The 25,097-nt window shown below is 43.2% G+C and overlaps 1 protein-coding gene across 1 annotated transcript in view; it reads left to right on the top strand.

Moving 5' to 3' along the window:
- The window catches only part of CRADD (CASP2 and RIPK1 domain containing adaptor with death domain), a 91,652-nt gene extending 77,106 nt beyond the window's left edge, over positions 1 to 14,546 (top strand). Inside the window, 1 exon segment of the mRNA XM_065042733.1 lies at positions 14,025 to 14,546. Coding sequence (XP_064898805.1) covers positions 14,025 to 14,320 — 296 coding nt within the window. The 3' untranslated portion in view covers positions 14,321 to 14,546.
- The last annotated feature ends 10,551 nt before the right edge of the window (positions 14,547 to 25,097 follow it).

Raw genomic sequence — 25,097 nt, forward strand, 5'->3', positions numbered from 1 at the left:
CCTGAGGTACCTCGAGCAAGGACCTTTTCTGGAGTGCCTGAAGTTCTCAAACATTTCAAATACAGTATAAATATCGCTAAATAATGTCTAGTCGGTATCCCAAAAACCCTGAGTCATAGTGGTACCTTCATGTTCTTGTCAACCTCTTTTGAGTAGACAAGAAGCCTCATTTTCAATCTAAAACATTCAATAACGGTATTTAAATAGTTCAGTCCTGTGGCTTTAGGATGCAACTCCTAGGCTGTATAACAGACTTAGAAAGCTGGAGTCTCCAAAACAAGGGAAAACCAAAGCATTGCAGCCAAATTTTCATCTGTCTTCTGCTCTTGAACTTGTAAACTTGTGTGTGAACCCTCGGTGCCTGTCATGAGGATATTTACACACACCAAAGTGCAAGTGGAAGGCCAGGCTGGGTAGGTGAGCACTGTGTGGTTTGTACACGGCAAAGTTGGGTTTGCATACGTTGATGTGGTACGGTGTATTTCTGCAAATGGAAATCTGAGGCCACTTTTGCAGAAATGTGTTAACCTCGCATTGCCAGATCGTTCGGCTCTTCTCTGAGGAGTGCACACACAAAACTGGGTAACACTTAGAATCCGAAGCTCAAAATATTTAGCCCTGTCTAACACTGAAATCAGTTAGAAGATTCGTTGTGGGGTGTGTTTGATTTCTTTAATAAAGTCAACCAACACATAGCAGTTACACCTGAAGAAGGAAGGGAGAGGAAGATGTTGATGTTTACAGTTCTGGCACTAAGATTTTCAGCATTATAAAAAAAAAACCCCAAACCGCTTATCTCTTTATTTACAAGTTTGTAGAAAAAAAAGATTTTTACTTAAAAAATATCCTTTTTTAGAATTGGGTTTCCATTGTTATCTCTAGGAGGCAGCTGTGATGACAGGAACAGTTGTCGAGGAAATAACAGCCCTTCTCTCTTGTTTGTAGCAGGATTTTAGATTTGGCTCCCCCAGGGACACAAGCATCGTTTGTATTTCTGCATCTCTGGGATGGAATAGATTTGTCCAGTTTTTTTATTTGCTTTTTGGTTTTGTTTCAGTTTTACTTAGGTTAGGCATAGCTGTGTAAAAAATCCCAAACCAAGTAAAACAAATCTTTTATGGTCTGTCTGATCTTCCAGCCTTTTCATTTCTGATGTTAAAACATTTTTATTTCTGTCTCACTGTGTACGAAAGCCAAAGTGACTGAAATTTAAATTCTGGATCAAAATCTGGCAACGAATAGACTACAAAACTCTGAGGGAAAACATTATTCTGTGTGCATGAGACATGAAAGTTAATTGTTTAAGCAAAAGATTTTTTCAGATGTTTAGGTTTTGCGTGTGAATTGTCCCACTAATACTGGCATAAATCTTCTACAAATACCGTAAGTAATACAAATATTTGCTAATAGCTTGTTTGATTTTGAACTTGCTTCACTAGCTTTGGCAAAATGCTGCTCCTGAGTGAGTAAAAGAGTAATTGGGTCCGCAGCCTTCAAGCGCGGTGGCTGCAGCTGTGAGTCACCTCATTACTTTCAGTGCTGTCTTGGGATCTCTAATGACGGCAGCTGGTCTGAGTGCCGTGTCCCCTGTGTCCCCCATGTCCCCTGGTACGAGCCGTGTCACAGGGCAGCCGCGAGCCCCGGCGGTGAGGACATCGCGTGGGCTGGGAGGTCAGTGCTGACTCAGAGGGGAAGGAGCGCTCGTCCAGCCCGGGGTGGTGTGAAGTGCTGTGCGAATTGGGACCTCTGCTTATGACATGACTTCACCCACGCTCACATTTTCATCCTTTTTCTCACAGGGGGGTGTGACAGTTCCCCAAACCGAATTTGTGGAAATGAAATCAAAATGGGGATGAATATGACTTACAGACGTCTAAGACTTTAATCTTTTTTTTATTAAGAGTTTGAAAATGTTGATTCATTTATTTATACACTACAAATATAACCTCACATTTGCTTTACAGATAATTAAAAGTCCCATGACTGTGACCTTCTAAAATTACTGCCCCACCAGTCAGCTAAAGTTGCTTTTGGATAGTACTGATCCGTCAAACCACCCGTGGGATTCCAGATCGGTTTATTTCAGATCTTCAAGTGACTTGGCACTTGAGAGGGCTGGGTGTGATGCGGAGCCTCCCACCAGTCTGGAAATGGAGAGAAGCGCAGATGATGCCACCTGAAGCTCTCCTTCCCGACGCCTATAGAAAGCTGTCCCTTCAGGCTTGGCAAGCCAGGCGTAGCGACCAGCTGTAGCTGAGCAGGGTATTTTAGTACCTGTTTTTTCTTGTGGATTTTCAAATGTCAAAATATCTGAAGTTCATAAGCCTTTAAAGCACTGATACAAGGGAAAAAAAAAAAGGAAAAAAAGAAACCAGGAGAGCTCTAAATCCATGTTGCTTATGGAATTTTGGGAAGTCTTTTACACCTGTGCAAAATGTCTATAAAGAGACACTAAACTAACCCGCTGCATTTTGTTTACTTTCTTTGTGTGGGTGTAAATGATTAAATAAAATGCCGAGCAGTGGTGGATTCAGCATAATGATAGTACTGTTTTAGCTCGCTCTGCGTGGCTTGTTCTATTAATATATGTTTGTGGTCAGGAAGGAACGCTGTCTCACTTCGCTAGAATACGAAACTCGGTAAAGTGTAATATGTGCAGTATTAATTTTGGTTTGACACCTGCCAGGCAAAGATCTTCACCAGCCAAAGGCATTCTTCTCAGCTGAGCTCCATCTGTTCTGCAGATCTTCGGTTCTGATATTTCTAACTACTCAAGCCAAAGCAAAAAGCAGAGCCAACTTGAAGAAAAAAATCTCTAGGAGGAATGAGCAGTTTTATCAATGCTAAATATAATGGTTTGTTGTCATACGTGGTTGAAGTCCTGTAAAGGAAACATGTGCAATTAGTTGTGTTGTATAAGAAAACAGTCCTTCAAACTGGCAGTATGATTTTTGCTGTTGCGTGAAAGGAACATCCATAGCTGAAGTCCAGGCACATGGTTTTACTGTTGAAATGCTGCAGCCTTTAGAAAGATTTCTTGGTAGGAAAGTTGCTAGTAAAAATTTTTATCAGTTATTGTACTCGGCAGATAAACATCCCAAGGAGTCTGCTGTGATTTTTGCACACAAAGAGCAGTAGGATTAACACCTGCCTCAGCTCTTTGAAAGACAGATCAGTCTATTTGAAATAAGCATTCAAGTGGTGTCTGTCAAAAGAAGTTAACTTCCAATCCCCTGACAAAAGTTGCATGATAAGTTTGTCACCTGGCTGACAAAATAATCATTAATTGCTCCAGGTGTCTTTGTTTTGCACTTAGAGTGGGTGAATTACTCTGTCAGAGCTGCCCGGCCCACCCGGGTAAACATTTGCCTCCTATCAAACCATGAGAAGCCTAATGCAAATATATATGTGCTTTATGTTTGTCATGGCTTCATACAACCATCCGCTGATTGTTAATTATTGTTTGTGATAGCGTGGAGGAGAAACTTGACTGAGGGAACTGATGGCTCTGTGTGCCTCCGACCAATAATTAATGGCTGAAAGTGCTGTGAGTATTATCATAGAATCACAGAATTCACTAACAACTGCAGAGCATTCAAAAGCCTATAGAAGTCTGCTGGCATACTTCAGAATTTGATTTTTTAATTTCTAGAGTTGACTCTTGGAGTGACCGATGGCATATAAACCAGAGGCTCTCATCTCTCCACTCAGGCAATCAGGTAGCTTTGTGCTGCCTAACAACTAGTTGCATCTGGCTTCCAAAACATGGTCATACATCTTCTTTCCATATAACTTTTCAAGTCATATTTGGAAAAAAGTCTTTGGCCAAGGTCTGAATGCTTAGCATATGTATTTAAGCAGTTCTTCCAAATAATTCCTAAAATCTTAGGTGTTCCTCAGAACTTCCCAGCTGAGTAGATATTTCTTTTTTCCTTAGTGTAACACAGCATGCTGAACCTGCTCGTGCATTTATACCAAAGGTGTCACTGCAAGGATGCCATCGTTAGCTGTGGCTTCAGTGCTGATGCATATAGCTTATTTATGTGTAACAATATACAAATTCATACCGAATACCAAACACATTTTACTTCCCCTTCAGTTTCTACAGCAGCATCAAATGCTGCTAAAAATAGAAAAGTATAAAACCACAGAATTATTAAGTCCAGTCATGTCTGTAATGCTTAGGTAATCCTGCTTGAAAAGAGAGCAGATATGTGTTGTGGTTTTGTTTTCTTTGCACAGATATTCGTTTCCCCACATGGATCTGTAGTTGCCATTTTATTTATGAAATTAATTATTTGATTTCTTGGTATGCAACAGCAGAGAAATAGTAGATAGACTTGTAATGATTTTTATGCATGGGAAACAGAATGATATCCACACTATTAGCAGCTGAAACTTTGTCCCTGCTCTTCCCAATAAAAAGCAAAAGAGCAAGTGAAAACCCAATCCATTTCAACTCCTTAAACCCAGGGATTGCTCCCTATGGCTTGAAAAGGATGAAAACTTAAGACAGCATGAATTTATTTAGAGACTTCTCTGTCAGTCTGTTTGACATGGATTAATCCTGAAGGCCATCAGTATAGCAGAGATCTGTGGAGGTACAAAACTTGTAAAACAGATTAAACGAGGTTTGAGAAAACTGCGTAGCTGCTGGAACTGAATAGTGGGAATACAACTGAAAACTTTTGTCATGAAATGTGAATGTTTATGTTTCAGGTTTTAGCAGTCTGCTGCCACATCCACGGCTACTGGGCAATCATTAGCAAGTGATAAAGAATATATGAATTAGCTGCTGGTATTGAGCCAAAATAGAAACATCTGAGTTCTTGAATTGCCTGTAGATTTACACAATTTTGTGTTGTCTTTTTTTCCTACCCTAATACTCCAAATGTATTTAATGTCACAAAGCAAGATGCTTTAGAGCTCACGCAGGAGAAGAAATTGCCATCGAATGAAGATAGATGTACTTTTTAATTACACCAGCAAGCTTTTGGCAGGAAGGAGGTGAATTTGGTACCATGGGTGGATTCAGTTTCACTTGTGGGGCCCATTTAAAGTTGTCATAGATTTTATTAACTCAGGATCCTGCCCACAATTAATTCTGCAAGTTGGCTGTCATAGTATTAGATTCTAATTTATTTAAAATAAGACAGAAAACTTCCAGTCTTTTAGTACAGCTCTGAAAAAAACAGCATGATGTGGAAGAATGCAGCCAGTCTTAAAATTTTATTTCATATTTACGTTCATTTTGATTAGTGCCTTTCATAATTTAATTACAACACATGGAAGTATAAATTACCAGGATAAAAGTACGCTTACGAGTAAGTGTTTAATGATCACTAATTGGCAGAGCTTGGTTTTATTCACACAGTCTGTATATTAATGACTGTTTGCATTCATCAGATCAGAAATTATCAAGATATAGAAACTGTACAATCCTGCACTTATGAAGCAAAACTGCAGACCTTCTTAGACAACCATAAAATTCTCTGTCAAGTTTGTTTTACTGTAGTGTAGTCAGTCAAAAAAAAGTGCCGCTTTCTAAACCCTGTTTTTAGGTGTTTTTCTTTTAACGTGCTTATGGTACAGATTCCATTCTGTAGTTTAGCATGACTATTTAACTGACTAAGATTTCATTTTGACTACCTTAGAGAAGACAGTGTATATTCTCGATTTATACGGGCATTCTTGGGAAGGTAGCTGGGCCTGTTGTTCCTGCCAAGGTGCAGGTTTTCCATCACTGGGATTTCCCTGTGTCGAGTCAGCTCTATGGGAGGAAGAGGAGGCAGCTCCCAAGCAGAACCAGAGATCAGCTCGTGCTTGGCAATCATCCTTAAATGGTGTCCTCCGATAGCCTTGATTCAGATGAAGGAGATGGGCATCTCTTTGATAGTGAGCAACAGCCTCCAGAGGAGACAACCAGCACAGAGAGGTGGAACAGCTACCACAGGTTTCCACCTCGCAGCCACCAAAGCAGCTCATCACTCGCGCTGGGCAGGAGAGACAGAGACAGCTGCACACATCCTAAAGGCAGGAGAAGGATATACATCTTCTTCAAGTTATTTTAATCTGCTTCTCTACATTATTTTAATCTGAGCGTATTAACTTTCTATACGGAAAGATGTCTATAATGGAGTCAAGCCGTCTTGCTTCAAACAGTACAGGATTTGGTTCAATTTTTTCTCACCCCTCAGTCAAATGCTTTTTGAAACTCGCTGACAGCAAGAGGCAAACCGTAGTAGTTTTGAATAGATTTTTGATGGGCTGTGTGATCCGTGCTGTTTGCAGATGTATAGAAAAGATATGTCTATGGTGACATATAGAAGAGAAGTATTTTTCCATGTTCCCTGGAGCATGATTATTTGGAGCTGTTGCAAAACACTAATGTTCCCTTCCCAGTCTTTGAATCAAACCGTTGTTTAATTAGCAACAAAGACAACAAGAAAAAGAACAACACCCAAATTGTATAGTAGGGGTTGGTTTCTAGATAGTCTGTTCCACTTTTTTCACTGATGAGCTATCTGAGCTTTTGTGTTTAAACAGGTCCTGAATCAGACCCTTCTAAAGTTGACAGCAACTAAATAACCTTATAATGCTTTATGATAATTTTTTAACTTGCACAGGAGGGTGTAAGTGCTGTGCTCTCTGTGCAAGCCTACCAAGTGTCATGTATCTGGAGTGATACTTTTTCATCTGGCATGCCAGTTGTTCATTTGCCACAGGTTGGTTTAGAGCTGATGAATTTGGATTTGCTGTAGGAGCAGTTTGGCCTGTTAGGGCAAGGTTGGGAGAGAACAGCTGAACAAGAAAGCAAAAGAGCACTGTACAAATGGAGACCCACTGTCACCTCCCATCCTATTTTCTAATAAACTGAACCAAGCCACCCCATGTAGTTATCCAGCACTTTCTCTTTATTCCATCCTTCTCTCCAGGACCTCCACCATGATCTGCCCTTTGACTTCAGTGACCTACAGCACCCATTGGGATTCTTTCAAAACAATTCATCTCTGCTTTCCCTGTCATCCACCATTTCTGGTGGCTCAAGGGAAAAGATTCTTCACCCAGAGGGCGGTGGAGCACTGGAACAGGCTCCCCAGGGAGGTGTCACGGCCCCAAGCCTGATAGTGTGCAAGAAGAGACTGGACAACACCCTCAGACACATGGTGTGAACTGTGGGGCTGTCACATGCAGGGACAAGGGTTGAACTCCATGATCCTTGTGGGTCCTTCCAACTCAGGACATTCTATGATTCTGTAAGGGGGCTGCAACTCTCAGAGGTCTCTGATCCCTCCATTACTGGGAGTATTACACACCTTCCAATTCAGGTTCTGCAACCCCACCTCAGTGCTCTTAAAAGCCTGTCCCAACCTGATCCACCAAGTGTTGTTCTCCTTCCTGACCCACTTCTACCATTGTGCTGAGGCCAAGGGAGTTCCACTTTAAAGAAAATATACCTGATTAAGTGCAAGTTTGTTTGCTATTGTGACATCCAGTCATTAAATAATTTCTGGAACATAACACAGCTGCCAAAACACACAGCAGGCAGTCTGGCAACCATAACCGTGCCTGTTCAGTCCCCACTGCTGGGTCTGTGGTTTATGCTAGTTGAACAAGTACTCTGTGCCCAGAGAGGGCTGGAGGGATACAGACTCTGGCACTAGGTTCTTTGTTATATATGTTTCCCTTTACCTGATGTGCCTCAAATGTCACTGCTAGCACATTAGCCACAACAGTTCTGTGGAGCTTCAAAGTCCATTTTAGCATAATTTCCTATAGTAACCAAAGCTGTGTGCTCTTCCGCTGCGGGCTGTTGTGTGTTTGTGTCTACCCCTAGTAGTTTTCTGAACCTGTTGGCCAAATTCAAGAGTGCTGCCTAGCTGCTGTTGCAGAGAGGAGCAACTTCATGAGTATCTTGAGAATTAGTAAGCAGCTGGAGAAGTCCTGAAGCATGAGTCAACTGTAGAACTCAAACCGGGGGGGAAACAAGACTTTTTTGGTTTGCTGCTTGTGGAACTGCTTGATCTAAGTTTAGCGCTTCTCAGGGAAGAACTGTACTCCAGATGCCAGGAAAGACAATTAAAGAGGGCTCTGAAATGCTTGCTTTGAACTCTCCAGAAATTATGAGCAGGATCTGGTGGTAAGAGGGTCAAGTGAACAACAGTTAGTGATTTGAGTCCAGATCACTGAAGGACTCTGTACACCTGTCAGCAGGAGATGCTGGGGCCAGACACATACCTATGTGATTACTCCTTTTTACAGTCCCGTTCCAGCTAGGCAGGGTCTGAACCCCAGAATCACCTACCTGTTTCTGGTGTGTTTATATAAAAATTAGAGCATTTGTGTAGCATTATATCTGCAAAGGGCTCTAGCATTCAATTTTACTCTGTTTCAGCGTAGCCCTTGATTCCCAGGAGAGTTTTCTCTCTACCAGGCTCCATTCTAAAGGTTGGGAAGCATTCTTCACCCTTTCCAGGGAAACCTTTACATGTTTTTCTGGAATTATTTATCTGGAAAAAGGGAATGAAGAGGAGCATGACTGTGGGCCTCAGCATTAGGATGTGCAGCTCAGAGAGACCAGGGTTCCCATCTCTTCTTTCAGGGCTGCTTCTGTCTTCTTATCCAACGAGTATGTATTATACATGGTAATTTAAGCGGATAAAATACAGAGGCAGTACTGGAAACAAACACCAGTCCCCAGAACATCCTTTCCCAAAGGACATATTTATTAGATAGTTATTAGATAAGAGGTGGGCCATTGTATCCCTGGCTCTCCAGCTGTCTCCTGAACTGCCCATGGAGTTGTCCTTGCAGAATTAGGCAGCAGCTGATGGACACTTTTTCAGCATTTTGGATTCAGGTACATCATCTCCATCAAAGTCACTTTTACACAGCAAAGAGCAAAATACTAAAAGTTTGGTTTGTGTTGCATGATGTAAAAATGTATTGACTGCATAAGGGAGAAGACTCCCTGAAACTCCAACAGATGCTTTTGGTGATGCACAGAGAGGTCACACTTACATAGAAAAGGGTGCTTTAGACAAAACCATAAGGCACTTTGGGCTGTCAGCAGTTCTGAAGAATCAGGTGGGTACTTTGCAGATCACCAAAAAATGCCTCAGCACTTTTTGCTGTTGTATCCTGTGTTGGAGCAAAGCTCGCTTGCTCCCCCCTGCATTCCAACAGCATGGAGGGCGGGAGGTCAGTCTCTCAATGCTGATAAAGATTTTCCCATGACGCAAGACAACCTAAGAGATGATCTCAGCTTTTTTCATCACCTAGAGAGGGTGATGAGAAAGCAAAAAAAAATCTTTAAATGATTCAAAGCCCATTTTCGCTGGACTTTATCTTGCATCCTCCCACTTGTGCCAAGCGGGACAAAGCTGGGGTGAGTTTATTTTCTGTCCCCCTGATTGTTACAACATCTTCTTGGAGTCTCCTACTTAAAGCTGGAGAGGTTCTGAAGAGAAAGAAATGCAAAAGTGGCGACCGGCTGCCTTTGCCCCATATGTAGCTTTGGTATCTGGTTTACTCTGTTGTGTCTGGTACGTATCTGTGATACTATTTATATCCAGCTCTGTTTCCTGTCCACACTCACCAGCACCGCCGTATCTCCCATTCTGTGCAGTGGTCTTGGAAGCACACATGCACACGCAGGTCAGAAGTTGTCAACATCGCCTGTTTTTTTGACTGGGACAGCTGGGATAAAGGCTTAGGGTGGATGAGCTTCCTTGACCATCGAGAGCTGGAAATGGGGAGAAGTGCGTTGCCTCATGCTGCAGCTTGGATACAAGGAGCTGTGGGTCTTTCTCTGGGTCGCTTTCAGCTCCAGCACCAGGGTGGAGGGAGTCCTCCCCACTTACAGCCCGTAGAAAGGGGATTGTCACGTCCCAAGCGCTGGGTTAGCGAGCTGGCCAGTGGTCCCAGGAGAGCAGCTCTGCACCAGGCTGGCTCGCTCCCCAGCACAAAGTCGTCTGCTCCCCGTTCCTCAGGGACTTTGTGGCTTCAGTGCGAGCAGCGAGACTTTAGCCCCTAAATCTGCACAGCACGTGGCTCTGGCACTTCACGTCATAGACCGTGTCCACAGCTGGACATGGTGTTTCACTCCGTGTCCTTCCCAGAGGTGACCACACCACAAATCAGCTTCTCTGGGGAAACCCTTGAGATGGTCCAATGGTGCCCTGAACCCTGCTTCTTACTGTTTGTAACCACACAGTCCTCATTTTGCTAAGCTGAAGAATATATCTAACATAAGCACATACACCTCCACATTGGATCCACTTAAAGCAAGAAGAGCTTTACACTTTTTTGCAAAATTGAGGTCGAAGCATCCTAAACATACCTTTCAAATGCAACTGCAGGAACTGCGTAACTGACACTTTTGCTCTGATCTTGCTAACTCCCTCAGGCAGTTCCTGACAAATGGAGATTCTAAGTGAGGGCCTGTAGTAAACATAACTGAAAAAAGGCGTCTGTAATGTTTTTGCAATGTGTTCAAAGCAGCTTGGGTGCTGAGCACAGAAAACTAATTTCCCTTTTACTTGAAATGCCATGATGTTTATTAAATTAAAAGTGGCATTAATCCTAGAACAGATCCAAATCTTTTTGTGATTTTACATTTGTGATAACTAAAAGATCTGACGAAATATTTCTCTGTACCTCTAACTAATATTGCCCATCATGTAATACTTGTCTCAGGTTTTCCTCAGTGACTTTGTATCAGAGCTGAAAAAGAGCTATCACAGAAAATAAAATGGGACTAAAATAACAGTCCTTTGTATTAAATTTAACATTTGGCTTCTGTCCCAGAATTTTCCTGCATCCATATTAGAATCAGATGCTAGCCTAAGATGAAAAGATTTCCTGGATGGGTTTTATTCTTATTCTTATTCTTATTAAAGGGCTGATAACAGGCTGAAGGCAAGATACTTGTTGTAGTAAAAAAATCTGCCTAATATCAAAGGCTGGATGGACAAGCTGACATGTATTATTGTTAGGCCTCCCTGCCTGATCACATTTCAGTATCATAAAATCATTCCGCTAGTGAACATGAAGTATAAAAATTCCAGTGTGAAAGCAAAAAGCCCAGGCTGGCAGGTAACGTTCCTTTGGGCACGCTGCTTTGTGCTTAGAAGCTGACCATAAGCCAATACAAGGGTTTAACATCAAAAAGTGGTGTTGGTGACAGCACCGGGTAGCTATATTTATTTTAAATTTTATTTATTCTCAAATATTTGTATTCATGAAAGGCACTCCCTTGTCCTGACCTACCTGTGGAGCTGGTGTCACCTCTGATGTGACCGCATAGGGCAGCCCCACCAGTATCACTTCAGCTTTCTTCATCCTTTGCTACATCCCCAAACCAGCCACTTGTCCCAGGTTCCTTTGGCAATCTGGAGACAGAAAGATCAAAGGGACCTAACTACTCTTCAGAAGGCAATTTTCCCTTTACTCAAAGCAGCTTTGTATAAGACTTACATATGATTGGGCTTAAATTGTACAAACATTTGCACACTCTGGGTATTCTCTGAAAAAAAACAAAACACAATTACTTTTGATAAAATGAAGGAGTGGTGGTTTCTAGTGTTGCTGTTCTGCAGTAGTGGAGACTGTGAGCGTGATATTGGAGCTATAAATTAGATTTTGCAAAGCGGTTCTTCTGTAAGGAGTCTGCTACTTCAGACCAACAGGCTATAATTAGCATTTTCTTGGGGATATTTTTGCTCTGTTTTGATGCAGTGTCTTCAGCAACAAAAGTAGAGCAGCAGTTGCAGGCTGTGTTGACCATTTCAGCTCGTGATCACAAAGGGTATCAAAGAGTATCTTTATCGAAGGGTATCTTTATAGATATCTTATGCTGCTTTTCTAAATGCACCTTTTTAAAGCAACTGGTATGTGGTTTGAATTTACAGGCAGAGAGTTGTTTCATCAGTGCTGGGTGTTCACAGCATTGACATCAACATCTGAGCTTATACCCAGTGCTCCTTTTACAGTCAATGGAGAGAAATGTGGAAATGTGCATGTTTAGAGGAGTAATTAATCTGATTATTTCAGACATCTTCTTTCCAGTAAGATGGATTGAATTCTAGAAGACCCTAATTCTCTCCTTAGTGATAATTAATCCTAGTATACTTAGTACAGGAGGGGCCAATGTAGTTAGGTGAGATGGATCCCATACAGCATGTTTCTGAATAGCACTGTATTCTCACTCTGCTATTAACACTGCCTTTTTTTTTTTTTTTAATGTTCAGATTACCATAGGGAATACACAAAGAGATCACTTGTGTTTATAAGAAATACTTGGTTCAGTTCCTAAGAGGTTTTTACTGCTGATAATTACAGCTACATTAATGCTTCCCATGAAAGCTGCTTTGGTAGTTGTATTGATCCTGTCCTCCGTGACTTGGGTGCCAGTTCGATGCTCAACATCTTCTCAGATAAAGGGTGCATTCTGGGGCATATTAGGTACTTGGGCAGTACTAATGGACAGTGAGCAGAAGTCTCTGAGGGACCATGGGACTTCCTTGCACTCTAGTGACAACAGCTTCAAGGAGGCCAGATAGATGAATGGGGCTGTGGCACATTGTGCTGGTTTGACTGAAAATGAGTTAGTTTTCTTCTTGCAGTTAGAAACCTTTCTTTTTCATAGCTAGCACAGTCATTGTTTATATCTAGTTTGGGAACAAGAGATAACACCATGTGACAGAGTTAATGTTTTTAATTGCTCTGGTCTGAGAGCCAAGGACATTCTGAGTGCTCTGCCCACAGGTGTGAGGCAGTGAGGAGGCATGGATGGGGCAGAGCTCGACTGACATCCGGATTGATGAGTAAGAGTATTCCATCCCACTAGCATTGTGCTTCATATTTAAGGAGAGCTGTGATCTTTTGGTCTCTGTCTCTCTTGCTCTCTCTTTTTGTCAGAGCCAGATCAGAGACCTGTGCAGGGAAGTTCTATTCGGGACTTTCTGTATTTCAGCCTTTTGCCATCGCACCCTTTGCAGAGGCCTGTTCAGGACCAGGTGCTGCTTCCTGGGACCGGCTGCTCAGTGTGGACGGAGTTTTTGAGGAATTGCATTGAATAGCTTTTATTTTATATTCTATTTCTATTTTATATGTGCATTTACTAGTAGTGTATTAGTATTTTGTAATTTTATTAAACTGTGTTTATCTCAATCCAAGTTTCTCCCTTCCCTTTCGATTCTCTCCCCTATTTGGAGATGGGGAAGGGGTGGGGAGTGAGTGAGCAGCTATCGTGGTTGTATTGCTAGCTTGGGTTAAAACACAACACACATATATGCCTGTTTTTGAGAATGTTACTATAACTGGCATGAGGGATAACAAAACATAGTTTATACTGGGGAACAGTGCTGATGCCCTGTTTGTTTGGGTTCACCTGAGCTGTGCTTGTGTGTTCATTCAAACAGAAGAAAAGCCCCCAAAGCTGGTCTCCTCAAGACGAGTTTGCCAGGTACAACAGGGCACAAAGGGTAAGTAGCATCTTAGGAGATAGAAGAATTTCCTGTGAACAGCCCTCAGCAAAAAAATAGAGTAATACCTAGTAACTAAGGAATCAAAGTTATTTCAGAAGTTTACAAAGAGAGTCACAAAACAGCAGTAATAAGGTGTTATTTGTCCCATAATTGTCACTACGTCATGCTGGTGCAAGCAGATTGACTTTCAGAGGGTGTTGGCTGCTGGAAACATGTTCCTCAGAAACCTTTCCTGTTCACTACCCCAAAATCTATAATTACTTTTGGAAGTCTTGTCTTTGAAGTAGAATTCTGATATCTGGATTACTGACACCCAAAACCTCAAGGCTCCCTAGTACAGTCCACTGAGCATTAGTTTTCCTCTAATCTTCTGGTTGATTATGTCATTATTTTTTCTAGGTGAGTATGTATTCTGTTTCTTTAATTAATTCTTTCACCTCAGCTTTGCTTATTCCCTCCTTTGACAAGGTTTTACATCACTATTTGCAGCATTGCCTAGTGACATGTGTGTGCATTTTCTTTTTCTTTTTACAGATATAACTGAAATTGCACCATGTATTTCGAAGACTTCACCAACAGATCAGCAGCTGAACAAACTGGCGAGGAGACTGGGACCCGAATGGGAGCATATCGTTCTGTGCTTGGGTCTGTCCCATACTGACATCTATCGATGTAAAGTCAATCACCCGCACAACCTGCAGTCACAGATCGTAGCTGCGTTTGTCCTCTGGAGACAGCGTTTGGGGAAAAAAGCAACAATCCAAAATCTGCAGGCTGGTCTGATGGCAGAAGAAGTGGATCCTTCTGTGATACAGTACATGCTTGAGTGAAGCCATGCTATTGATGGGGACTTTCCAAGCACTTAGTTAAATTAAATAAAGAGGATTCACTGACATGTGTGTGGAAGATCTGACGCCTCAAACTGGAAAAAAAACAGGGTTGCGAACTGTGGGTTTATTAAGCTTAAACATTCCAGTTTTCTGTGGCATCTCGTGACTTGTAATTCTTTTCATGCCGGATTAATTTTTAGCAGGCATTAAAAAATGGATCACTCTTTCCTGTTCACTGTTGTACTATTCCAGTGGGGATATAGGGTGACACTTAAAGTCCTCGTACGCAGGCGGCCCTGCAGTGAGCTCAGCAAGGTTTCTGGTTTCATTGCGGGAGCAACACTTGGTTTAACCTATTTTCTGGACTATGTAGGAGCCTTTTTTACTGCCGTTCCGTGCTAGTTCCCTGATATCCCAGCAAAAAATGAGAATAATCCCTGTTACTAATTTAACAATTTTACAACAGTTATTGCAGGTGGCTAATTTCACATTTGTAAAAGTTTTAGCGCGTAGGGTTTCTAGCTAGGATAGATGGCTGCCACCTTGGTCTGCCTTTGAAACTGGCCCTAAGTGGAAGTAACAGGAACCTAGTGTGCCTGTGGGGATTTCTCCTGTTATTATTTAATGGGTGTAGGTTTCTGCAAGCAGACAGGCACCATGCACGTATGTCATTTCTTAGCACAGCATGAATGGGGAATTCTCAGAGAAAACACACTATGGAAAAGTGATCAGAGCATAGGCAGGAACCAGCAAACAGAGAAAGGAGGTGCCTATAAACCGAGATAACTTCTAAGTTGTCCATGTTTGTCTCGCCTAATGAACTGGGAGACACCTGGTACCTGCTGAGTCTTCACACTGTGCTCTGGATCTTGTTTCACAGAAGTTTTATTTCAAAGTGTCATAGGCACCTTTCTCTGACCACCGCATGTCCAACACTGTACTGATGCTTGCAGGTCTTTTCTGTTCAAGATGAACACCCCCCTGCCCTCCTTCCAGATTGTGCCATCCACCAGGCTCATTTGCTTTCTACCAGATTTTCTGCTCCTAATGGGGGCAGCTTCGACACCCCTGTCCCCAGTCTTTGCCAGCTGCAATTGCACCACCAGTGCTGGTTAGCTCTTATCCAGAAGAACGGTAAAGCTGGGGCTTTTCCCTCCTTCCCTTCTGTCAAGGAGATTTTCTTGCTGCTAGACGAAACCACCAAGGTTTTTGCTGACCAGGTAAGTGGGCATCAATCCCCAGGTGTGTGTCCAAAGGCAATGGAAGGGATCAGCTGCTCTCTGAGGCCTGATCATAAGAGGCAGAATACATTTTAATGCTCCCTGAGCAGTTTGCTGTACCGTAAATGAGGAACAAATTTTGGATGCAGGGCTTCCAGGTCTATTTATGAACAAGTTATAGTAGCTGCTTCATCTACAGAATCATTGCCAAGTAACTTCCCATCGTACAAGATCTGCCCCATACAATTTAACATCTTAACAACCTCGTCAGAGGTCTCGACTGAGGCAAGAATGAACTTTACTGCCTTTTTTTTTTTTTTTCTTTTCAATTCTTCCTATACCCAGATTTTGGAAGACATCTGGGAAATTAGGAAAGACAAATTTTAAGGAAATCCTGTGTCCTGTCTGCCTTGTTTTTCAGAAGCATGGAAACAGAAAACATATCCTGGTAGGATCAGCTCCTGCATGTCCTGAAGCAATCTGGTGGTATTTTGGTTTTAATCTTCTGTATACAGTTCTGACCTTCAGTCAATCATGATCCTGTTATACCTCACTCAGATCTTAACTGATCATATCCTATTATGGCCACTTACAGAGTTTATGTCTATTGACAAATCCCAAATAAGCAATGTAAATTTATTTAGACCTTGGGAGGATCTATTTATTTTTCTGTTTCATCATGCTTTAGTGCCAGTGTATTCTTTTTTCGGTACAAAAACATCCTAGACAGGTGTTCAGACATTTGACAAATTCAAATGGGCACAGCCCAGTGTAGGGACAAACAGTCCAGGTGGTAAAACAGTGTAAGGGGCACAGCCACAGGGCCCTGATACCTTCTTCTTTGGATGAACTTCGCATATCATGTTCTTCATTTGTAAGACCAATGTCAAGCTATCCATAACTAATATATTTAGAATCTTTTTAAGGGTTAAGAAAACATCCTGGAGTAGGTATGAAGCGTCATGCCAAAGAAGTCTTCCTTACAAGTCTGGTATTCTTCTGTATATGTGCTATGGGCCACTGGAAACCTGGTGAGTGAGTATCATATCAGGTAATTTGTCCTCTTAAATTGGTCTTTAGGTGGGCTAAATTCTGCATCCCAGCAGTGGCACTGAAATAAAAGGAGCCACGGCTAGACAAGGAATTTAAAACCTGGCCTCTCCTACTGTAGAACAAAGCACTTAATTCATAATTTATAGTTACTTTCACATTCCCAGGCCCTAAATTAATGCTGTAATACTTGACTTGCAAATATTGAAGGGAGAGGTTTACTTATTTTATGAGATTGTTTCCATTACTGTTATTTTTGAAATTCATGGAAATGTTCCTATTAGACTCTTCAGTTTTATTAAAGCTTGTTTTTGCACCACACAAATGCAGGGACACATTTAACTTGACAGTAGTATTCCTCTAACCCAGTGGATTTTTCCATCCACTTAAAAATATTTCTCTTCTGTATGTAATGCTTTATTTTGCACAAGGATGCAATTAAGACAATTTAGTTCTTCAGATGTATAGCAAGGCCTCTTATTCTCTCTTAGGACAGCCAAAAGGTCTTAAAATGTTTATTCTTCTCTGGCTAATTTGGGAGCAAATGTTGTTTATTTAAATCTCACTTGTAGACAGGCTTGTGACTTGAGTATTGTTCAGGAGTGAGGCAACTTGGTGAACAAATTTCCCCATCTCTCCCTTCGCCTCAGCTCCCTTGCGCCACCAGTTTGGGTGACAACGGGGGGGGCTTATTCAGGGCCTCCTGTCTTCCCTGCCCACCGTTTCCTTGGGACCGGTGCCCAGGGCAGGCTGATGGCCAGGGGCAGCCCCCAGCAAGGACTTGTCCCTCTTCCATTGCATGTCCCTTACAGCGAGGCACGTGGCCACTCCAAGCTTTGGGCTAGTGCAGGGGCTCAGGGGCAAAGGTTAGCCAGCAGCAACAGCTCTCTGAGGTGTTTGGGTTTCCTAACGAGTGTTGAAAAAGCCTTTCTAGTGAAAATGGTGTTATTGCTATCTACTTATGGCAGCTTTCAGGGCACCGAAGAGAGGAAAGCGTCAAGGTGGCCCTTGCTGGACCTTCCTCTGAAATGGATGGCTTAACTTCTAGTCCTTGGAAAAAGTAGTCATTGGTTTTCTTCCTCGGTCTATAAAGGAGACTTTGAGATCCCATTTAATTCTCCTAAGTGGTAAGTAGGCTTTATAAAAGCTGTTTTGTAGTCTGCAAGTACAGGTGGACTCTTAGCATAGCAATAGGCAAGGTCTAAGAGCACTGCTTCCCACCTGCATAAAGCGACATGGCTGATCACAAAGGAGGGATGTCCTCAGGGCAGAACTATGTCAAGGAGGCTTCACACTGCATTGAACAGTGGCTGGAGTGAACAGTAAAATGAAAATGCAGTCATCTTTGAGCTGCTTCTCCCAGATGATGCGGGGGAAATTTCCATCTTGAGTCATATGTTATGACAGTCATTGGCCTATGGAATAAAACATTGTACAAAGGGCTGGAGAAAATAAACAAAGTCATATTGTATTCAAAGCGCATAAAAGGCATGATTATCTGACGCTAAATGTGGTCATGCTGCCAATTTTGTTCCTTTTGGAAACAAAAGCAATCCCTGAGAGCTTATCTGTTTGTAAGCTTCCATATTCTCCATAGCCATAGACTAATGTCAGGGCATAGCAGAAGTAGAGCTGAAAAGGCAGTTCTTAAATTGCTGTGTATTTACAATGATTATTCAAAAGTTTTCTCCAGATTTCACTAAATGAAAAGAATTTTGACTTTCAACATGTCTTTCTATCACCTGATGATAAACAGGCCTAAAAATACATCCAGTGATTTGGCTTTTCTTGGCCTGAATACAGTGGCTTTTTTAAACTGATTTCCCAAGAAAAAAGGAACATTTGCTGGAAATTGAAATAATCTTTCAACATATCTTTCCAGATTAAAAAAAAAAAAGTATGTGTTTTAACAGAAATCACTTCTGAATGTAGCATTTTATTTGTGAAAAAAAGATGGTTTGGCAATTTCCCTTGAAAGCTATTGGGGAGAGCTGAGTGATCAGTAGAGCTGGTCATGGTGTAGGAAGGCACTCCTGCCTTAAAATATCTACACGTGTTGTAGATGCCATTTCTGACACTGATGTCTGGTCCGAACCCCAGCAGCAAAGAGACCAAAAAAAACCTCTTATTAACTTCAATGCGCTTTGGATTAGGCCTTCTTTAATTGGAACCTGCTGAAGCGTGGTGCTTTTACTGCCTTCCTTTGAAAAGCAGTCTTTATGGACTTGGGACAATAAAAAGGAAAGGATTTTTTGTGGGTGTAGTAAGCATTCTAGGTGATGGGGTCCTCTTTTCACTTCCTCAAGTGCTACTTTGCACTGTTCACTTCAAAGTAAGCATCGTGAGAAGGGAAAAAGAACAGAGGAGTGGACACATTCAGCAGAGAATGTCAGTATTTTTCCAAAAGTGAGAACATTTTGAGTTCTGGAATGTGAATAATGCCCTAAGTGGTGGGGTTTGATGGCTCAGGAGGTTGTTAATAGATTCGTGGAGTTTTCCACCTCGAGGTCAAGGATCCAAACCCACATTGGCCCAAAAGAAATGCAACCTAATGGCAGTCTGTGCAAAATGTTTTCTTACTTCTATCTTCAGGACTTTCATTTCTGACCTATGCAGCACCAGCCCTTACTACCACACTTGGAAAAGGGCACAGAGGGTTGAAGGAGCCAAGTACTTGAACTGCCCTCTGCCCAGAAGAGGGACAAACACATTAGAGGGCAACATGAATTGCCATGGCCAGTCTTAATGTTCACCTGGTATGTGCAGAGAGGCCACCAGCTTCCCGGGATGTTACCCAGACCTCCTCCACAGCAGCAGCAAGCCCATTCACAGAGAGAGGACACACAGATACCTCCTTACCAGCTCTTTGCAGCACACGCTCACAGCCTTATTTCACTTGCTGGCTAGTTATTACTCTCCTGTGAGCGCTGTCATAGCCCTTCCTGAGTAATGTGTGTCTAGGCATAATATTTAACTGCTCAAAGTGCCATTTCTGCATGACAGAGTCACCTCTGTGAACAGGCTCAGGGTAGGGGGAGGACACCACCTTCACTGGAAGCACTGCTCAAATGCAGATCACATTGGCAATGTTTCTAGTTGAAGATATATTTCCAGGGTTAGAGTTACTTTCTGCTTAACAATACCTTTTTTTTTCTTTTTTTTTTTTTTTCCCACAAAGCTGATCCAGAACTTGAGTTCATTTGATTTCTGTGCTGGAAGAGTGAGTCTTGCCCCATGATCAGGATGCTTGCACTTGGCCATTTGGCAGCTGTAGGTCAGCCTGCCCCGTGGCCTGCAGCTCAGGCACGGGCCTCGATATTGGCCCATCCAACTTTCAAAATATGCTAACTTCTCTATACACCTGGGACATCTCCATGTTGCTCTTCACTGTGATTTCAACCATTAGCTATTTTATCGTTGTTGACTCTCATCTTCCATCTTTGCACCATTAATTCCGGATTATCCTGAAGGGAATAATTCTGTTATCCTCGCAAACTAGAGCGTTCAGAGTTTTTTTGCACACACGCTGAACACCATTCCCTAGGAAGCAGACATGCGGAGACTCTTACTCTGATGTTCATTTCGATTTTTTAGTGTTCTTTGTCTGGCAGGAGGGTGATGCTTCCCAGCTTCACCCTATGAGCTCCAGGAAAGGGCTGGGAGCGTTCCAACTTGACTGAGGCCAGTCGGGATGAGCCGACAACCACATTTGCCTTCGTGACACTTTAACAGGGATGGTGCTGAGGATGCATGGTACAGCCATTGCCCTTGAAAGCCCAACAGCCCTGTAAAAAAAGGATGTAAAGACATACTAACAGGAAAATATAACTTTCAATTATCTAAGCAGGCACCTCAGTGATACCGCCTTTTATTTTTATGGACACTTTTGCTAGGCTTTATTTAAATAAGAAGGCAATTGAATAACTGGAGCATGTGGAGACTCCTGATAAGGATCCGGCTTTCAGGTTATTAAACAAACTGCATAGCAAGTGCTCAATTATTCTTCAAAGTGCTTAAGCAACACCTTTTGTTCAGATTCCCATCTAGAATTACCTCCCAGTAAGTTGCCTCCCAGTAATTTCCAAGAAGCAGCCTGCGATCAGCACACGCCCGTGTTCTGGATAATGAAGACTTCTGAGAAAAATCTCAGGATTAACAAACAAGTCACGTAGGGACCTGGGAAATCAAGCCTTCTGAAGGAATTTTACTTGCCTTGTGCTGGGCTTGCTGTGCCGTCCAGTCTGATGTCTGCATGTGAAATGAGCCTCAATAATTACACATTCTTCCTCTTCACTGCTGGTCCTGACTTTACAACATTTGAGAAGCCACTTCAGGCTGTGACTTGCAGGGCAATGCAGGCTTCCGATGAGCAGAGTTCTTCGACTAAGGCATGGCTAGCCTGAGATTATTTACCAAAGGCACGTTTGGGGTTTGCTATCCAAGCAAGCGGCACGGTGAGCAGGGAGGAGCACCGAAGCCTCTGCAGAGCAGGGAGAGCGTGGAGGAGCGTGGGCCTGCTTCTCGGCCATGGTGCACAGCGTGTCAACATAGGCATTGAAGAGGAGAGGGGAGGTTTTCCTCCTTGTGATACACACAGTTTTTCTCACCCAGCGCCAAGTATTTGTGTCCTACAGAACTCTGGAAAAACAAAACAAAATGAAAAACAGCCCCCAAACAAACAAAAACAAACACACAAACAAAAAACCCAAACACCTAAAAAAACCCCGACAACCTGAAACTTGCTATCTAAAGCAAGAGTCACGTTATAGAAGCAGGAAAGAGTAATAGCAAAGATCTGAAAAAAAAAAAACCCACAACAACAAACCAGACTGAAAACGGAGCCGACCAGCCTGTTGTGAATTTGAGGGCTCTGATTTTTCTGTTTCAGCTGCAGCCTGGGCTCTGTGTCATGGGTTGTCAGCTTCTCCACTTCCATGTCAGCTCGGGGCTCTGGTGAGTCAGCCCCACGGCACCTGGTAAAGGCAGGGAATAGCAAAGAGGTCAGAGAGTGACACGTGTGCATGAGAGGACAAGAATAAAGGGATCAGCAGAGAGGGAATGAGCTCTGGAGCTCCGGGAGGGCTCGCCCCCAGTTCTACCCCATCCTCAGCAGTGCCCCAGGTCCCTGCCTGCCAGGTCCCAGTTCCTGCCATGAGGCCATGCACTGGGAGACCTGTCCTCTGATGCAAGCAGATGCCACAGCATGTAGGATTTTTCTTTCATTTTTTTCTCTTTTTTTTTCTTTCCCCAGGCAGACACAACCGACACATCAGATTTCACCCTGAAATCCAGCTGATGGGCTGGCTCCAGGTTTAACGTGCTTTCCTAGAAGGGACATTGCTCACAGGGCACGCAGCTGCGATTTCCAAAAGCTAATCCCGCGAGGCGTGCGTCTTGGCGAGGTGACAAGCCATGAGCGACTGAAGCAAAGTCGTCACCCGAAAGAAGCGCCAGCAGGCACCTGGCCAAGCATGGCCGGCAGCAAACACTTCTGGCCACGGCTGCCACCACCACCTCCTTGCGTGGGGGATGTGGGAGCTTGGCCAGCATCGGGACATTCACTGTGCAGGGCTGGATGATGAGGCTTGGTGACCCCATCCAAGGCATCCTGCTGGCTTTTGGGCCCTAGTGTTGGGATGTGTTTAACCACCCAAGCTATTGGGTGCAGGTTTGGTGGGTCTGGAGAGCATCATGGGAAGGGCTGGAGAAATTTGCCTGCTGCTCTAAGGCTGTGAGGGGCTTGCCCAGCTCCTGTACAGGGCTGTGAATTGATACACAGCCTTGCTTCAAGAAACTGGCAACCAAAATAGCTGCTTCCTTGGGAACTGCAATAAGTCAACAAAAGCATCAGCTGCTTCAAAACCTCTCATGAGCGTCTCATTTTAGAAATGCAGGTTGTTCTCTTAAGTGTTATATAAAAAGCACCCTGAACTTGGAATCTTAGAATCATTGAATCATCAAACAGTTTAGGTTGGAAGGGAACTCAAAAATCATGTAATCCAACCCCCTGCAATGAGCATCTTCAACTAGATCAGGTTGCTCAGAGCCCCATCCAGCCTGGACTTGAATGTGTCCAGGGATGGGGCATCTACCACCTCTCTGGGCAACTTGTTCCCAACTTGGAGAACAGCAGTGGGGCCCAATATGGAGGTCCATGGTCCTGCTTGCTCCTCAGGGTGCCCCTTTGCTGTATGCCTGAGGTGGGCCCAAGTCACACTCACAAACAGTCCTGCTCTGCCTCCCCCACCATGGATATCCTCCGTGTGGGCTTGTGTGGACTCTCAGGGTGGACCATGGTGGCTCATGGTTCTGATAAGCCCAGCAGAAATCCAGCAATGAGGAGTGTGGCCCATTGAGATTGAATGGTGAATGCCACTTCCCCTGGCAAATAGCAGTGTTTTTAATGAAAAAGCCAGCATTTCTCAAATAGTGCCATTGTGTTCCCCTGTACTTGAGCATGTTGGCAAATGCTTATGTCTTTTAAGGGCCATTACAGCAGTAAAGTAGGAGTGCTGCACAAAAGTAAGCCAGAAGTGTAGCTGATCAGAAGCAGTGTTGAAGGGCTGCCACGTTCACTGCTGTAAACTCTCCTGGGAACATAAGCTTGGTAAGAGAAAGAGGAAAAGATGAACGGCACCGTTTGCCCATGGCTATAACTAACGTGGTAGGAAATATCCAGACCTAGTGTATAAGAGATGATCATATGGCATAACAGAATTGCTCATCTGTTAAGCATTAGTAAATGCTTACTATACTAAGCATTGCCGATATCCAGGAAATGTACCTAGGTGAAGCTGAAGATTTTTAAATCTAAAACTGATGGCATAAATCAAACCCTTCTTAGGCTCCTGAAATAAGAGGAGAAAAGGAAATTGCTTTTCAGCCCAGAAAGCATGCTGCTGGTAGCTGATAAACTGGCTGTGACTCCCCACAGAAGGCACAATGAATAGCGAGAGAGCAAATATCAGAACTATAATGAGCCTCCAAGGGACACAGAGAGTGACAGCAGCTACCGCCAGAGGAATTCGGGGTTGGCAGGGAGGCAAGTGGGAGTGGAAGCTGCACTTTACAGGTACGGTCCTGTAGGATGGCCTGGGGTGAAGATGCTTAGCATCCAGAGGCTTTTCTGCATCCCTTTAACTGCTTAACTCTAGGACAAGAAAAGATACCCAAGGAAAAGTGAAAGCACCAATGTATTTGTTCTATGCCAGCCAAAAGATGAGCTGAAGCTTTACTGAGGCTGTAGGTGAGGGTGTGATCCTAAAGCAAAGTAACTCTTTGAGATGGAGACCTGACTTCAACCCTTCCAGCTTTCACCAGCTAAAGATCAGCCATGTAGCCTATGCTTCTCCCAAAGACAGCAGAGTGAAGATGGACACCACTGACTGGCAGCTCAGCCCACCAGTCAGGTAGATATATGTGATGTCTTCTAGACCAATCTGTTTTCCATTGGCTGTTGGGGAATGTAGATGACTTGCTCTGGCCAACCAGCTAGTGTTAGAAAGCAAGAGAAGGATCCATCTAATTTTAGACACCTACCGTAGAGACACCTACATCAGAGCTGATCCGTCACATCCTTTTACAGCCAAGGGAGAGAAGCAGGCACCTTTTGGGTGCAATTCATCTACCTTTCCTCATGTTTTTGCTAGGATGAGATGAATTCACACCCCTGTGATTATAACTGATGTCTGTCTACCTCAGCTGTAGGTATGTACATTAATTAAGATTAATCCCATCCCCTGTGACATATTCAGTCAATCCCACCACAGTGTCCTGATTTTTGAGACAAGGTGCTTTCAGCTCCTGATGGTGCTGTCTGCCAACGCTGACAGCCCCGTGGTAGTGCTGCCACCTCCCCAGCTGTGGAGGTCCTGACAAGGTGAGTTTCAGGGAGGCGTTTCCAGGGGTAATAAATGGCTTGTGTATCCAATAAAAGGAAATTGCAACTTGGTTAGACAAGCTTCCCTGGAAAAAGACCTACTCGGTTTGTATAAACAGTTCACACACAGCAAGAGGGATTCTGGAACAAAACACAGCCTTGTAATCCAGTTCTTGTCCTGGCTGTGTATAAACACAGAGTGGATCTCTGCTACAAAAATAGATATATTGGAGGAAGCCAATAAAGACAAGAGTGCCTAACAAAGGTGATAAACTACCAAGCAGTAGATCGTATATGTTACCTTGGCTGAAATACTTCACTGTCTGCTCCGTGAAGCACCCAAGCAAAAATGTTCCATTTTGCGCTTTGTGAGAGGTTTGGTGGTTTGGCTTTTTTTTGCACCCTCTTTGTTGCTAGAATTTTAAAAGCTTGAATTTGGAATAGTTTTGCATTTCCTCATGTCTGTGTGTCTCACCTCAGTGCCATTAAAAGTCATGACACGTAATAGAGAAACAGCTGTGCAGGAAACTTCAGGCATCTGTTTAATATTAATTGCATGTATTCCTAAAAAGTCATAGCATGTTTTTAAAATTTCACTGCACATGTGGTGCGTCACTGCTTTAGGGTT

This window comes from Columba livia, chromosome 1 (assembly GCF_036013475.1).
Source record: "Columba livia isolate bColLiv1 breed racing homer chromosome 1, bColLiv1.pat.W.v2, whole genome shotgun sequence".
Classification (NCBI taxonomy): domain Eukaryota; kingdom Metazoa; phylum Chordata; class Aves; order Columbiformes; family Columbidae; genus Columba; species Columba livia.